An 18,827-nucleotide genomic window follows, 5' to 3' on the forward strand; every position below is an offset into this window, starting at 1 on the left:
ATTGCAAAATATGTTTCTAATTTTATATACCTGAACAAGAGCTGTCAAAATGGGCTAGCCCGGCCCGTTTGGCCCGGCCCACCTCAACCCATGTTTTAAATGGGGCAACCCGGCCCAGCCCACCAAGTTTATTATCTAAAATTTTGTAGCCCGGCCCGGTCCACGACGGGTTGGTGGGCTAAATGGGCAGCCCACCAACCCGCCTTATTTATTTAAAAAAATTATAATTTAAAATAAATTTCAATATAAAATAATATTTGATGTAAAGTAAAAATTTTTAAACTAAGTATCATGGGTACAACATTAAAATTAAATTAATAAGTGTGCAACTTTAAAAAATTAAAAAAATAAAAAATAAAAAATCTTTCATAAGAGTGATTATTCATGAATATTAAATTTTATTAGAGGTTTGGATAGATAAATTTATAGTAATGTCATATTATTTAACATTGATTTTATATATCTTTATCGATAAAAAAAAGATATCTTATTAAAATAATGCATATATAATAATAAATAGTTAAGTGAGTTGTTAGTGGGTTTAGGGGATGGGTTGGTAAGTGGGTCAGGTGGGTCACCCAGCCCACCACGGGTTCAACCCGGGTGGGCCGGGTCAAAAGTGGGCCGGGTCACATTTTTTGACCCATCATAATCCATACAATAAACATCTGACTATTTTAGTAGTTTAGATTAGAACGGCCCGTTCCACTATGGGAACGGGCCATTCTGTATTTGCGTATTGATCATAAATTTATGTGTTAGAACGACCTGTTCTGCTTTAGTTTTAATAGGCTATTTTAGTAGTCTAGAACGACCCGTTACAGTTTGAGAACGACCCGTTCTAGCTACTTAAAAATCAAAATATTACAAAAATTAATTTTCATAAATATTCATTATTAAAATACTAATAATTATTATAAAACTTTAAAACATATTTCTTTAATATCAAAATATTTATTATAATTTTAGTTATGATTTATATAATATTTTCATTTAATATTAAATTTCTTTTCATTATAATATTTTAATATATTTTATTTAAAATATCAGTTAACATATTTTATTATATTTTTATTTTAATTTATTATGAAATAATTAGAATATTTAATTTAATATCATTAAAAAAATAATCATTATAAAATTTATTCTTTTTTAATTTAATTATTTATGATAATACTTTTTACTTACTGTATTTACCAAAAAATTATTTTTAATTAAAATATATTTTAGAATTTTAGTTGATTTATTATCATTCACTCACTTGATTAAAACGTGATAAAATATAATTAAAATTATTTATTATAATACTTTTTAATTACCGTATTGACTAAAAAATTAATTTTTTAAAAAATATATTTCAAAATTTCAGTTAATTCATATAAAATAAATAATAATTAACTAATTTATTTATTTATTAAAAAATATCTTTCTAATTTCATAATTTTTAATTTTATATATTTCAAAAGTATTAATTTAGTTATTTATTGAAAAATATAAAATAAATAATATATATATATTTCAAAAGTTGAAATGAAATAAGAGATCAAACATGTTTAATTCAAATCAAAACTCATCTATTTGTGAAATTAAATAGATATTCATACATCTCATGCAACAAAGAATACAACAGAACAATCAAAAAGTAAAATATAAACTTGTATAGTTTGTTTGTTTCTCTCATGGTTCTCTTAAGAACCCACAGAGCACTTTAATCCATACAATAAACATCTGACTCATATAATTGTCTCTTACAATTACAAATGCATTCCCTTAGGTTTCTCATAGGAACCATAGAGATATTAAAATTATACATTTATATTTAAATATAAGAAAAATAACAAAAGAAGCATGTATATCCAGAACGGCCCGTTCTGGAATCACATTTTAAGGTACAACAGCCATGTCTGGAACAAGTTTAATATTGATTAAAAGATAAATAAAAGTATACAAATTTTTAGACTTATAAATTTCACTTTATTATATAAATCAACAAGTTTAATATTTAAAAAGATAAATAAAAGTATATATAATTTCAATATATTATTGTAAATTTAATATCTATACTAATATATAAAGGGAATATAATTTTCAGTAACTACTTTGGTCTCCATTTTTTTTGGACCATTATACCCTTTTATGTTAAAAAGTTAGAAAAAATTTTTTTAATCAAATTTAAGAATTTGAAACTAATAAATCATTTTTACAATAATTACTTTTACTTTTTATTTTTACATGAATTATTTTATCCTTTATTTATTTTTTAATAACTACTTTTTTATGAGTAATTTTTTATTTTTTTTCTTTTAATTTTTTTTAATACAATGCAGACACGAAGTGCCTTTTTCTTGCTAGTAATTATAATATTAATTATTTTATTATCTTTATATTTAATTTATTGTAAAATAATTAAATTATTTTATTATCTTTATATTTGATTACTTTGTACGTTTATTAATTTTTGTATGTGAGTAGAGTAAATTACATTATTTTTAAAAAAATATTGTGTTTTTTGTTATATATTTATGTTAAGATAATTCTATAAGATATAGTTTAGATATACTAGTTTATCCTCTCCTAATTTCTAGTTTAGTTTCCTTAGTACTTGAATCTGAATGATTTTCATGTTATTGAATTGATGGATACAATAAAATAAATAGACATAAAACATAATCAATCCCTAAAGTTTAGGAATTTAGATAAAACTGACTAAGGAAACTAAACAATAAATTAAGAGAGTATAAACTAGTATATCTAAACTATATCTTATAGAATTATCTTAACAATTTATATTTTTTATAATATAAATATATTTAAACAAAGAATTTAATTGTTTCGGTAATAAAAAATTCATACGTAAAAATTAAATTCAATATATAATTTAAATAAAATTAGGTATATACATACTAAATCAATTATTCATCTTTCGATATAATACTTGATTTCTTTTGGTTATGATATTTTAATATATTTTATTTAAAATATCAATTAACATATTTTATTATTATTATAATTTAATTTATTGTAAAATAATTAAAATATTTAATTTAACATCATTAAAAAAATAACCATTATAAAATTTATTTTTTTAGTTTAATTATTTATTATAATACTTTTTAGTTACTGTATTAACCAAAAAAACATTTTAATTAAAATATATTTTTGAATTTTAGTTAATTCATTATCATTCACTCACTTTATTAAAAAGTGATAAAATTTAATTAATTTAATAAAATAAAAACTTTAAAATAAAAATCTAAAATCTTTAACAATTTCTTAAATACAAATATTTAATTAATTAATTTAAATATATACTAAATGTAATATTAGAAAATTTATAAAGATTTTAGTTATAATTTTTTATTATCTTTTGAATTAATATTGGATTTCTTTTGATTATGAAAGATAGTAAATAAATTTAAAATCTGAATGAGTTTGTTTGATAAAAATATTTAATTAATTTTAACCATTCTAACAGTCCCTCACCCGGCCACCACACCTCTTTTTGTGTTAAACCGTTCCAACAGTCTCTCCCCGGCCACCACACCTCCAGCTGTGTTAAATCATTTAGAGAGAATATTAATATGACAGGTATTACTCGATCTTCTGTTTTTGTTAGAAGATTTTATGTAGTTATTTAGAGAGAATATCATTTTTTTATATCCAAAGAAAAAGTGTTGTACATAAAACTTTAAAATTTTGTTAAAATTTCAAAATTGAACTATTATTATTGTTATTATAAATATATTATTATTTTAAATTTGAAATACTACGATTTTGCATTTAAATTAAATTATATTAATCATTATTTTCAAGTTTAAATTCAAAATATTATTTATATATTAATTTAATTAATAAAAATATAAGGTAGTAATTTTAAAAAAAATTGTATTTTAAAGATATTTATTTCATATTATTTATAGGAGTTAAAATGGTAGTTTTTTTTTCAAAATAAAAAATATATTTTTAAAACGCACAGAGAGGAGAGGAACGGGTTTAAACCCTAAAGAGAGGCACCACTCTTTCTTGAAATTTTTTTAATCATTTTCCCTCTTTTACTTTTCCCGCTCCCTCTCCCTAAAAATATATTTTTGCATTTCCATTATCCCTCTCCCTCTCCCTCTCCGCCACTCAGTCTTACCCAAAACCCGAACCCTAACCCCCTTCCTCTCCCGCTCCCTCTCCCTCTCAGCCACTGCTCCTCACTCCCTCTCAGCCCTCTCGTTCCTCCGCCAAATCTCCCTCGCGGCCTCCCCCTCCCTCCGCTGCCTCCTCCTCCCCGCCACCCCCCTCCCTCTCCGCCCTCTCGTTCCTCCGCCGCATCTCCCTCGTGGCCTCCCCTTCCCTTCGCTGCCACCCCCCTCCCTCTCCGCCTTCTCGTTCCTCCGCCGCATCTCCCTCGCGGACTCCCCCTCCCTCCGCTGCCTCCTCCTCCCCGCCACCCCCCTCCCTCCGCGCCCTCTCCACACGCGCCACCACCTCCTCCCTCAACGACCCCAACCCCAACTGGTCCAAAGACTCATCATCAAAAATCACCCAAACTCCGTGCGGCGTGTGGCGAACATGGCTGGGCGACTCCACCAACGCGAACTTCGCCCCCTTCCTCTCTTCCCCCTCCGCCTGGGACTCCTTCATCAGCTCCACCACTCACATCCCTCTCCAATTCCGTGTCCGCGCCCTCCTCTTCGACAAAGCCTTCGCCTCTCTCTCCCTCAACCCTAACCCCTCCTTCCACCTCCTCAACCCTACCTACCTTCAATTGCACGCCGACGACGTCTACTTCACCCTCGACAACGCGCAACATGACTCTAAGGTCCTCCAAACAAAAATCCTACCTCTTCGCTTTCACTTTCGCTTTCGCCGTTAATTTGTTTCTTCCTATTTCACTTACATTCTTTTCTTTTTCTTCTAATTTCACGCAGAATCAATCCAAAGCCACCGAATCTAGGTACGTCGAATCTGAACTCCCTGAAACCTGGTACAATCAGGTTATTGATAAGCTTGGGCCGTGGGAAACTTGGAAGTGAGGGGAGTGGGAGAGTGGTTGGGCCTGAGCAAGCGGCGAAGCTGGCACAGAAGGCGGTGGCGCAAATCTTGTTGGGCGTGGGGTTTGAAGGTGCCATAGAAGCTTCTGTTGAGGACTTCTCTGAGGTGCTGAGAGAACGCATTTGTAAAATAGGAACGAATCTGAGAGTGCTTGCTGATAGTTATAAGAAACAGTGCTCGGCCATTGAGCTTCTCAAGATGTTGCTTAAGACAGTGGGGTTTAGGTGAGTTTAAATTCTTCTTGGTTAACTGTTTAGTTTGGTGAAAATAAATTTATGTTTATCTTAGTTCTCCAGATGGCTTTTCTTGGCACCATGTTTGATTTTATTTTTCATTATTGTGGCAGTGATTGTTTCTCTAATGCAAACGAGAATGAATTGAAGATGATCTGCGTCATTGTGGTATAGAAATAGTATACTTGATATCCAAAACAGACCTTCTATTGTGAAAGACCTTTGGGCTTGAAATGCGTACCAAGTCTAATAGAAGGTTTGTGTATGCACATCCTCTCAAACATTTTGTTGAAGTTGTAATTGATTAGAAGAATTAGGAACTACATTGTGGCTTACCTCAACCAGGCAAGAGCTGTTTTAAGATAGCATGCTCAACTGAAGCAACAAAGGGCTCTAATGCCACACAGGCACCCTTCACACGTGTGATGTGTATGATTCATGAATAGTATTAATCTGTCCTATAAAATGGATAACTAAATAATTTATGTCTGTCATTTATTATATGCCTTCTCACATGACATGATATTTGTTGATGGCATCTATAACCCACTGATTTAGCTTGTTGAAATAATTTATACTGCAGGCCATGAATTTTTTTGTTGGCTTATTGCTACTTTTGATGCCTGAAGAAAATGTCTTTTGGTATGTCCTTAGATAACTACATGAGTAGATTTCTAGAGTATATATATGCACAGAATGTGCACTTTTCAAAATAAATTATGAATATAGCATCATTATTATACTGGTGCGGTGTTTGATGAGCACTGTTGCGCTGAAGGAATGCCTCACTGCTTGCTTTATGCTTATGCACCATCTTTAGCTGCTTTACATTACAAATGTGAACTAATTTTTTGTTTCATCATTAACTATGGTTTTCCCCAGGACCTTGATGGGCATTTTAGATGATTATTTTGATGGCCATTATTCAGAGGAAATGATAGAATCCCAGGTATTGTTTCTTTACTCTATATTCTTGATTAAATTAAACAATGTACATGAATAACTATTATAGACATTTTGACCTGTATTCATATTCATTCAAATACATTTTCATTGTATCAGGTGGATCAACTTGTTTTTGAGGAGCTGGTGAGGGAGAGGTTTCCCAAATTGGGTTTGTAAACTATTTTAATTCATTTTTGCCTTTGAACTCACCAAGTGAATTTTGTTTCTAATGTTCCATTTCTTGCTATATTCTTGTGTGTACTTCTTTTGCAGCCAATCATCTTGATTATCTGGGAGTGCAGGTAGCATGGGTTACTGGACCATGGTTCCTGTCCATTTTTGTGAACATGCTTCCTTGGGAAAGTGGTCAGGTTTAATGTTCTATCTATTGAGTTGAATAGCTTAGACTTATTTCACAAAAGTGCCAATGTCAAATGTGCATCTGTACACTATTGTTGGAGCTTTCTTCTGATCTATTGTAATTATTTGGATTTCAGTTCTTCAAGTGTGGGATGTGCTCCTTTTTGAAGGAAACCGAGTCATGCTCTTTAGAACTGCAATTGCTTTAATGGAGCTATATGGTACTGGCTAAAACTATTTTTTGTTTCAAACTATATATAGTAGTTCTTGAAAAAGTAAACTAGCAATGCTTTAGCCTTACATATCTTCACAGAACTTAATTTCACTTCACTGTGTCTTGTAGGTCCAGCATTGGTAACAACAAAGGATGCTGGAGATGCAGTTACTTTACTTCAGTCATTGGCTGGGTCCACATTTGATAGCAGTCAGCTTGTATTGACAGCTTGCATGGGTTACCAAAATATAAATGAAACTCGTTTGCTTCTCAGTCTCATCCAAGCTGCATACTTTGTAAACCTTTTATTATTTCAGTACATGTCATTTTTTGGTTTAAATTGTGCATTATATCATTATTTTTAACATTCATGCAGCACTATCTCTACATTTATTTTTTATTGTCTACTGCCTAGTAGAACATACATCCTCTTGCACCTTGCTCTAAATTTGAGGATTGTGTATTGTATAGATTTTAGATCAAATCAGTCTGAAATTTGGTCTGTTTCACTAAAATTTGTTCAACTTTTATTTCATTTTGATTCTCATTACCTATATAATTAGAATTTATTGATAAAAAAAAAGACCCCATCCACCTGTTAGGATCAAATAGTCCCTGTTAGGATCAAACTGTGCATTAATTGTATGTTTGGTAGATAGGTATAAGGTCATCACTATATAAGCAATCTAGCTTAGTAAAATTAGGTTGCTTCATGTGTATTGTTTGAAGGGGTTTCTTTGCCTAAATGTGTGCCTTGTGGATTTTGATCTCTAAATGATGAAAAGTATCATGGCTATGGATATACTCCAATGAAGCTTTATTGTCATAGTTACACTGATAGAGGTCATTCATTATTTTTCATGTGTTGTCTTGCCGATTAAGCACATCATTAATCTTGGGAACTCTTCTTGATGCCTGTATTGTTCTTTTATCTTCATTTTAAATGATATCATGCATTTTCATAAAAAAGACTTGATATTTTTGTTTTGATTGAAATTTTTTCAATAATAGGCTCTGGTAATCGATTACAAGAAATGGGTAATCGATTACCAGAGAACCTTTTAATAAGTAAATTTCGAACATATGATGTCTGGTAATCGATTACATGTATAGGTAATCGATTACCAGACTCTTAAAAACAATGGTTTCCTCAGATTTAGGCATCAACAGTTAGTGAGGGATTCATCCCAGTTTGTGACGGATTTAATCCCTCACAAATTGCGAGGGATTTAATCCCTCGCAAATTGTGACGGATTCTACTTAATTAAAGTCATCACAGTTTGTGACGGATTTAATCCCTCACAAATTGCGAGGGATTTAATCCCTCGCAAATTGTGACGGATTCTACTTAATTAGAGTCATCACAGTTTGTGACGGATTTAATCCCTCACAAATTGCGAGGGATTTAATCCCTCACAAATTGCGACGGATTTTTATTAATTTCTAAACATTTATTGTTACAAATTAGTGACGAAAATTATATTTTTTGTGACGCCTTAATTCCGTCACTAATTGTGACGGAGAAAATAATCCGTCACTAAATATTTTGTGACGCCAAATTTTGTGACGGAATCATTTCCGTCACAAATTCCGTCACTAACTGATTTGTGACGGATTTTTTGAAGTTTAGTGACGGATTTTTTCCCTCTCTAATTTTAATTTTTCTAGTAGTGTATGATTAGTGAAAACCCACAAGTGTGAGTGGGGATTGAATGTAGTCCAGTTTAGGTGAACTAGTATAAATCTTGTGCTCAATCTCTCTCTCTCTCTCTCTCTCTCTCTCTCTCTCTCTCCTTACCACTTTACTTGTTTATTAACTTATTGCATTCACCAATACACTACTACATAAAATAATTCACAAATAAGTAAACTCAAAATGTTTTCAGAAAATAGACTAAGTTCTAGTACTTAGAATACTTGTCTTCTTAATAACAAATTTTCAAATATGAGCATTTTTTAAAAAAAAATATATAAAAATTAAACTCCCTTAATATATAGTCTAACATTTACTTCAAAACCATGGTAGCAAAATATGAGAAGAGAAGTTTAAAAGGAATAATTTTTCCTAGTGGAAATTGAAGATAAGAGAAATTTTGAAGAAAAACAATTGTTTTGTTGCAATTGAAGGCATACTTGTAGATATCACCAATGAAAGGTAAAGAGAAATGGGTGATAATGTTGTTGCCAATTTGCATTTAGCAATGGTTGATTCAATTTTGTCTATTGTTGAATAAAATAAACTGAGAGAGATTTGGGACATTTTCATTGACATTTTCATTAAGTTGTAAGAGGTCAAGTCACTTCACACCAGAATATTGTTAAATAGGAAACTCTAGACTCTTCAAATGAGTGAGTTCATATCAGTAACATACCACTTCAACAATTTGGATATGTTATTCACTCAACTTACAACATTAGATTTCAACATATATAGTAGAAATTGAATGTGTGGACCTTCTACTTCAAAGTTACCATATTTGTATGATCAAATCATCATCAACATAACAAATAACAATGTCATTGGCTATCTATCTTTTGATGATGTTGTTGGAGCTATTCTTGAAAAAGAATAAGAAAGAAGTGTTAACAATGATGAGAGAAAGATCAGTGAAATGTGCCCCCACTAGGAGTCAAAATCATGGTAGCTAGATCAAATATCATAGAAGGAGGAATATCAAATGCTACAATTATGGCATGAGAAGGCACGTGAAGAAAGATTGTTGACACAATAAGAATGAGGGAAGGACGCATCAACCTCTCAAGGTTGCATTTTGAGTACCTTAGATGATGCTAAAGTTTTGTACAATAAAGCATTAGTGAGTTCTAGAGGTGGGAGATAACTCCATGATTGTTGGATATTCAATTTAGGTGCAACCTAACACATGAATCCTCACCAAGACTGGTTTTGCACTTGTGGACCTATCTTAGGAGGTTCTATGTTGATAGGAAATGATCTTGCTCTAGAAATTGCTGGAGTTAGTACTGTTAAATTGAAAATGTATGATGGTACTCTTCGAGCAATTTAAGGGGTATGACATGTGAAGGGCTTGATGAAGAACATGTTGTTTGTCTATGGGAAATTGGATAATCTCAGGTGCAAGATCCACATTGAAGGTGGAATCTTGAAGGTAGTTAAGGGCAAATTAGTTATGATGAAAGTGGAGGAGATCACAACCAATCTATATATGCTTTTGGGACATATACTACAAGAAGTAGGTGCATTAGATTCAACAAGTTAAGAGGAAGCAACGATGATGTGGCATCGTATACTTGGTCATATGTCAAAGCGAAGCTTAAAAATTCTTGCGGAAGTTAATCTTTTGTTAGGGCTCAAAATGGTAAATATTCCATTTTGTAAGCACTATGTGACACGTAAGCAACATAGATTGAAGTTTGTCAAAGTAACTACAAGAAACAAACATATACTTAACTTGATGCATTATGAAGTAAGGGAATCACCAGAAGTATCTTTGGGAGGAGCAAAATGCTTTGATCATTTATTGGTTATTACTCTAGGAGTTTGTGAGTGAATCAAGAAGAAGTCATATGTGTTTCCAGTATTCTAGGGATTTAAGGCACAAGTGGAGGTTGAAATTGGGAAAAAAATTAAGTTTTTGAGGATGGACAATGGAGGAGAATATATAGATGGTGACTTTCTGACATTTTGCAACAGGGTATTTCAAGGAAACTCACAATGTCACATATGCCCCAGCAGAATACAAAACACTCCTAGATAAAACAAGAGTTATGTTACGAAAAATGAAAGTTGCCATATCTTTCTAGGTAGAAGCAGTTAAAACTGCTTGTTAGGTAATAAATCGATCATTATCAATAACACTTGGTTTGAAAACTCAAATGGAGATTTGGGGAGTCAAACCAATTGAGCATTATTCTTTACATGTGTTTGGATGTCTTGTGTACATGATGTGCAACTATACCAAGAAAGAACAAAGCTTGATCCAAAATCCACAAAGTGTATATTTTTGGGTTATGCTAACAATGTTAAGCAGTATCGCCTACGGAATTCCACTCCTCGCAAGGTTGTTGTTACCAAGGATGTAGTCTTTATAGAGACTGAACTACAAAAGGAGTAGAAAAAAATGGCAACACAACTAAAGACACTATTGCAATGGTGATAAAGAAAATGTCTAGAGAAGATGACACTTCTAAAGTAGAACAAAAGGATGAAAAAAAAAAAACAAATGTGGCCAATTATGGAGAATCTCAAAAGATAAGATGTGAGATAAGTAGACCATTTTGGCACTCAAACTATGGCATCGCAAGTCACGAAGCATATTGTCTTCTAACTGAAGAGGGAGAACCATCAACCTTTCAAGAGGCTTTGAGGAGTTCAAATACTTCTCCATGAAATGAAATAATATCTTTTTATCCTTCTTAATTATTATGTGACGTTTTTCTTTGTTTATATTTTTTTTTGTTGAACTCTGTATTTAAATAATTTTAACTATAAATTTTCAATTTTTAAAAATAATTTAATGTCATATTCGTAATAAGATTTGATTAAATAAATTTATCTAATGAATTATTTTAATATAAGATAATTTTGTAAAATTATTTATATACCCAAGAACATATTATTATAATTCTCAAAAATCTTATATGAATATTTCTAAGAACCTTTATGAGTAGTTAAACATATTTTAATTATTTTGAAGAATCATAATTATCAAAATTTATAATTTATGATTTCTAAGTATGAAAAAAATATCTAAATAATAAATTAAAATCCACCTAATTTCAAGTTTTCAAAAAAAGATTGGTAAACAAACTAAAATTAAAAACAATGAAAAAATTATAAACGGAAGGGAAAGAATTAAAAGTCTAGATAAATAAATACATAAACAAGTAAATAAAATCTGAGCTTCCAGCTCGTTAATTTTCTTTGTTTACACTCGTAGCTCAAAGAGAGAAAGATGCAAATAAGGAGTGATGATCAATGCCTAAAATCGACCAGCAAATTTAGTCGAGAAGAACCTATTTGAATAAGATTTCATAGAAAAAAGCTAATGTGAGGAGAGATTTTTATTAAAACCCAGCCATGTTTTTCGTGAGATTAATCATCAATAAATTTAATAAATATTTTATATCAATAAAAAATTTATACCATCAACCAATAAAAAAATTATCATTTGCATGATTTTTAAAATAATATTGTAAAAGCCAACATATTTATAATAAATGATAATTTGTGATTGAATAATTGTATAAAATTGCTTTATAATTTTTGTGTATAGTTTTTTTTTTCTCTAAAAAAATTCTATCCAAATACTTTTGCAATTAATATTAAAAAAATAATTAATTTTATTTTATTAATAAATTATTAATTTGAATAATATTAAACTTGATTCTCTTAAGGAATATATTGTATTCAAGTTTTATGTATAAAAAAAATATGATTAAAAAAAAAAATCCTACTAAAATGATTAGTCAAATTTTTTAATAAAAATTAATTATTGATAAAATCTGTAAATACTTTGTATCAATAATAATAATAATAAATCAAATTGTAAACATGTAACTGTCAGGCTTTAAGGGAGAGGCCAGAGACACCGATGCCCTAAAGTTTGGGTGAAAAGACAACACCCATTTGGGGCACCCGAAATGATAATGGGAGAAGCCCTTCACATGTAACCCAGATTCTCTCTTGAGCTTTTCACTCAGTGTCTTGTGTTTATTTGCTACTTAAACCTAGAGCTTCGTTCCATTTTCTTGATTAATTTGGGCTTCATTTTCCCTCTTTTATTATCTAAAATTAGGATATCAAAATAAAAAATGAATTTCAATCAGATAAAAAAAAATTAAAGATAATAATTTATCCGATTCTAATGCTGTATAATTCGTTTTCGTTGAAGACAGAGTTAAAAATTGTAAATAGTGACTTAAATCTCCTTAAAATTATACAAAAAATGAAATAATTTAGAGGATTATAACAATATTTATGAAATAAAAATTATAAATTTTGGCATTAATTTTTAAAAAATGATGGTGGAAGCTAAAAATAATAGCTGTCAGTACTCCAAATACTAGCACATATAATCTTTTATTATATAAAATTGAAAAATTTTGACATGATTTTTTTTTCAAGCTAAGGATATTTTAGACATTTTTATAATTATTATATTTATTTATTTAATAAAAAATATTAACTGGTTGGGATTTAATAGGAAGTTAACTTTATATGTACATTTATTATTAAATATTGAGAGAAATAATTTTTTTTATATGTTCATTAACGAGTATTTAAATTCATTAGAGAGGCATTTAATGGATTATATATATGAATACTCATTAAGAGATTTAAATATATAAATATATAGGATAATTTCATATACAAATGTTATAAAATAAAATTTATATTGTTTATGTAATTATATAATATAATAACATATTAATACAAAAAAATTATAACGATATCATAAAATATTAATTTTAAGTTATTATTACAGTTTTTAAATAAATGTAATATTTTAATATTAATATAAAAACTGTAATTATGTAATAAAACATTAATTAAATTAATTTATTAATTATGAGATTTTAAAATAAATTAAAATTAAAAATTTACATAAAAATCAAAATTTATTGCGATTTTGAGATGTTACTTTTCCAAAAAATTTCATCTTTTCTTTTTTTAAAGTTCACATAAGTATATAACAAATTATTAATATTAAAAACTTTAATGAGATAATATAATAGATAATTAGTTATAATAATTTTTAATTATGAACGGTTTGAAACTAATATAGTTATGTGCATTTTTAAATTAATATATAAAATTCACACAAGTATAAAAAAATTTATTAATATTAGAAGCTTTAATGACATGATATAATAGATAATTAGTTATAATAATTATTAACTATAAACGGTTTGAAATTAATATAGTTATGTGCATTTTTAAATTAATATAAATAAAAAAATCTAATATTTTTTTTATACTAAATTTACGTAAATGAATTTTCATTTAATATTAATATTAGAAACTATAAAAGTATAACAAAATATATAATTTTTTTAATGATATTAATTATCAATTATATAACAATTCAACTTGATTTCTAAATTGTGTGCCACAAAAACTAACAACGAAAAAACATCCAATTTAAGATTGTAGATATACAAATACTAGGACTTGTATTATATTGCAACTATATGAGAAAAGTCAACTAAATAAATATATGCAATATAAATATAATAATTCAGTAATGTAACTTATAAATATTAAGTTATCAGTCCAACAATTACATTGTCTAAACAAAACTACCACCTACAGGTAGCTATCAAAACATCCAGCTCCAATGCCATTATATGGCCTTCACTACAATACTCTAGCCCTATCCTTGCCTTGCTGTCATATATACTATATATGATCATTGTAGTTTACATCATATAGAAACACGTAAGGGTAAGCTAGAGTAAAAAAGAAACAATGTAATTACATTACAGGAACATCACACCATCATTTCAACTTGAACAACACAACAGCTAAACAACACGATATACAACACATAAATCAACACAGTGCAACTCTGACTATCAACTCAACATCATAGATCATCTCAAAACAACATAGTATATGAACAACACAACCAACTCAACACGTCATATGTTTAACACAATAACTCATATGTGTTGTTACACATTTTAATTAGGAGATCTCCTACAACACAGGATGAACATTGTTTGATCCTACCGAACCAACAACCTAGTGTAATCTTTTTGGACTTGCTAGATTAATAGCATATTTGATATAAATCCACAATACATCAACTCAGTTTCTCAAATGTCCCCACTTAAACAAGAAAATATAGTACTAATGTCAGGATAAAATAACTAGGTATGGGCTTAACCAAGTCTCCTATACGATTAGCCTACTCCGAATACTACAACCTTCCGATACTCGGTTAAGAACTAAGTTCCGAACTTCGTACTTTACTCAATTGGAACTTGTAAGCAATATAGTTCGATTTGACCCTTATACTATGATCATTTCATACACGTGTACCTCGACCTTACCCACATATAGTACCAACAAAGTCCTAGAGGAGAACAACACAACATCCACTTCAAGGGTCAACTTTCCAAGAAGAATTTTTCAATAAATTGGATTCTTAGAGCACCATAACACAATACCCACACAATGGGATATGCAACTTTCAAAAAAATCTCCTCTAGTTCTAAGTGGTCAGCACAGCTCAACACACACTACAACTTATTATATTTTCAACACAACAACAAAATCAACACAGAACTTTACATCTCACAACTCAATAATCACCACTCATTTTCAATTCTTTAATCAACATGCAACAACACATCCTTCTTTCAACATAACATCACGGTCAACACACAACATAGTCAACATACAACATGGTAAACACACAACTTACAAGTCATATATACTTCTCAACTAACGACTCACTTCTAAATCATCCTATACTATGTCATATATACATATTGTTTATCATATTATCATATAACAACTTAAATCAACAAGAAAACAACACTTTATCAACCATACCATCATGTTTTGCTTCAACAACTCATGTCTGACACTACTCACCTTATGCCCTGCATCATCCAAGTAAGGAGTTTCCTACCTCACCCACACCCAATGCTACACAACCTGCACCTAACGTGGCTAAGGTAAAGGCCCCTAGGACCTCATGCTTGTCATGGTATAACTGCACGCCTAGCCCTATCTTACACAGAAAGTCTCTGTTTGAGTCTCGCTCAACATCATCACATTGATGTACGACGAAATCCAGACAAAGAGCTCTAGCTTAACCATGTTGGGTGCCACACACTATTGGGCCTGACACCATCAAGTCAGAGGGCTCCCAGGAGTCCCACGCCCAACATCGTTCAACCATGCTCGACTTAGTTTCAACCTAAGATGAGTCTTTCTCCTCACGCCTAACGTCACTAATCCTATGCTTGGTGTGATTGAGACAAAGAGCCTCGAGTTAGAACAATGCTTGACGCATTGAAGGCATGCTTGATATGGTATTAGAGTTCTATATTTGCATAATTTGATTTGAGCCTTAAACCTGCAATGCAACCAAAATCCAACACATGCAACACCAAATAGTAGCTATAGACATCACAATCAACTCAAAAATGTACATAAACTCAACATGCAACTATGAATCATCTCAATTCATCTCATTCTTCACAAGGAACCCAAAACCCCAACTTTCACCTCAACCTACTCAAATATGATCCATGCACACTGATGGGGTTATTTTATTGGTATTTGTCTGAGGGGATATTTTGTTAGAGTTATTTTTATAATGTTATTACACAAACATACTCCACAATAATGAGATATTGTCCGCTTTGGGCCTAAGCCCTCACGGTTTTGCTTTTTGTCATCACCCAAAACGCCTCTCAATCATTGAAGTATGTTTGTATTATATAAGTTATTTTTTATCATATTTTATCGACGTGGGACTTGTTTGTATCCCAACAATCCTCCCCTCAAACAAGAGACCTAACCTTATATCACATTATCATTATCATTTTTTTTATAAGGGTTATTGGTTGTCACTGAATCTAACCTGCGGCTCTGATACCAGAGCTGGGGTTATTTTATGGTATATTTGTCTGAGAGTATATTTTTATGAAGGTTATTTTTATAAGGTTATTACACAAACATACTTCACAATGATGAGATATTGTCCGCTTTGGGCCTTAGCCCTCACGGTTTTGCTTTTGGTTATTACCCAAAAGGCCTCTCTATTATTGAAGTATGTTTATATTATATAAGTTGTTATTTTTTATCATATTTTATCGATGTGGGACTTGTTTATATCCCAACACACACAATCACGAATTGAAATGTTTTTGTGTAGCATACAACAACAGAACCATCAACAACTCATCAACTTCACAAAAGCAAAAATCTAGCTTCCCTTACCTTAGACAACTTGAATTCAAGGTAGAAGAAGAAAAAGGACCAGGCTCCGCAACAAAATCAATGACTTGATTCAATGTTTTCACCACTTGAATCATAAGAACACAACTTATAAAGGAATCAGGAAGAAGAAGAGAAGAAGATTGAGAGAAAAAGATTTCACAGACCAGAGACCTTCTTTCTAGAATTCTCTCTCTAAAAAGCTAAGGGAAATGAGTTTATGAGGCTTTGTTAAAAAATAAACCTCTTCTCTCTTGGGTCACACTGGGTGTCTACCTAGAACCCTCTCCCAATACCACTAAAGCTCAACAAGAATCCTCAGACCCCATGAGCCCCTCAACACTAACATCTTAACTTAGTATCATAATGCAATTAGGAGTAAGATAACATTATTACAACTTATAGTATTACAAATTACATCTTTTAAAAAAAAACACATACAAAACTATATGTACTTTTTATTAATAAAATTATAAAAGGATATTGTATCTTTATATATATATATATATGTATATATTGATCTGACATAAGAAAATATTAATTAATAGTTATTAAAAGTTTTAAAATAAATTAAAATTATAAAAATTTTACAAAAATTATCTTAAAAAGTTTGTTCCATAATGATATTTACATGAAATATTTATATTTAATTACAACTAATTTTATACATTAAATTTGAATGATAAATATTATGTCATTTAATTAAGTCATTAAAAGTTATTATTTTTAATTTTGTAAAAATTATCAAACTAATAATAATAATTTTATATTTAGAGAGATAAAAATCAAAAGAGAAATATTTTATACAACCAAAATCAAATCTTACACATTTTATAAGAATTAAAAATATATTACAAAAACTAAAAATAATGTTTATAAATTTTAGAAAAATAAAAACAGAGAAAAAAAATTCATGAACCAAAATTGAAACTTATTTATTTTATAGAGACTAAAAATATATTTAAAACTTAGTTATATTACAAAGACTAAAAATATGTTTACAAATTAAAAAAAAAATCAAAAACTAAAATCGAAACTTACTTATTTTATAAACATTAAAAATATATTCAAAATTTAATTATATTATTATTTATACACGTAAATCTGTGCATAGTTTGAATATAGTTACTAGTTATTAAATATTTAGATATCCTTAACCATTATGGTTAGCCTAGTGGTTATGTAGGAAGTGATAGTTAGAAGTATGAATACCTAGGTTCAATCCTCATTACGACCATTTTTGTAATATTTTCTATCTTTACCAAAAAAAATATTTAGATATCCTTAATGTTTTCTTTTATAAACAACGAAAAACACATGTTTTCAACTATTTATATTTCACTTAGTGATATTCATCCTAAAATATTTTTTCTTTAGTATATGACTTTTTTTTTATACTAATATATGAGACTTTTTTTTATACCAATATATGAGCCCTTAGTTGCACAACTTTATTTTTTTTATTTCTTTTTATAGATATTTATAACAAAGGAAATTTAAAAAATATTACAAGATTAATAAAATTAAATGCAATTAATTGATTACATATCTGTGAAATCAGTTTTTTTCTTGCTTATGAATAATGGATTTTAATCGTATGATTAATGAGTATTAAATTCATAATTGATAATTTTTATGAGACATGCATTCATAGATTACTTTTTAGTTTCTATAACTAAAAATTTTCATTTTAGTTTTTATACATATTATTTTTGTTTCTTTTTTACTTCATATATAGTTGTATATATAGTTGTATAGAAATTAAAATAAAAATTAAAAGATAAATTTATGGAATTAGGAAAAAAAAAGATAATTACACCTAAAAATAGTAATAAAAGGAAAAAAAAATGTAACTAAACCCAAGTCCAACCAACCAATGACATGAACCTGACGCCGGCCAGAGTCATTAATTTTTTTTTCAAAAAAAACTTTTGATTAAAATTCCTAGTATGCACACATAAATGTGCAAGTTTTATAGGGTCTCCACTCTCCACTCAGAGACCATTAATTTTACCATAGATGTGGCAATAAATAGAATATGTTTAAATATGTGTAGGTGGTGTTGGCTTCAACTATGAGTATAAGTGGAGAGAAA

At 29.5% G+C, this 18,827-nt stretch overlaps 1 protein-coding gene across 1 annotated transcript; it reads left to right on the forward strand.

The window, feature by feature from the left end:
• The first annotated feature begins 5,868 nt into the window (after positions 1-5,868).
• LOC145958213 (uncharacterized) lies at positions 5,869-7,175 on the forward strand. The gene is made up of 5 exons (XM_083074874.1): positions 5,869-6,225; positions 6,339-6,390; positions 6,495-6,587; positions 6,719-6,802; positions 6,925-7,175. The coding sequence occupies exons 1-5, from the start codon at positions 6,145-6,147 to the stop codon at positions 7,158-7,160; spliced, it is 546 nt and encodes a 181-aa protein (XP_082931000.1). The 5' UTR covers positions 5,869-6,144; the 3' UTR covers positions 7,161-7,175.
• Positions 7,176-18,827: the final 11,652 nt, after the last annotated feature.

Source organism: Cajanus cajan, chromosome 5 (assembly GCF_000230855.2).
Source record: "Cajanus cajan strain Asha chromosome 5, NIPB_CcT2T_4, whole genome shotgun sequence".
Classification (NCBI taxonomy): domain Eukaryota; kingdom Viridiplantae; phylum Streptophyta; class Magnoliopsida; order Fabales; family Fabaceae; genus Cajanus; species Cajanus cajan.

Coding starts and splice junctions, on each gene's coding strand:
- LOC145958213 (XM_083074874.1), top strand. CDS start 6,145: ATGGTTTTCCCCAGGACCTTGATGGGCATTTTAGATGATTATTTTGAT. Junction 6,588..6,718: donor CATGCTTCCTTGGGAAAGTG/GTCAGGTTTAAT, acceptor TTTGGATTTCAG/TTCTTCAAGTGTGGGATGTG. Junction 6,803..6,924: donor TGCTTTAATGGAGCTATATG/GTACTGGCTAAA, acceptor TGTGTCTTGTAG/GTCCAGCATTGGTAACAACA.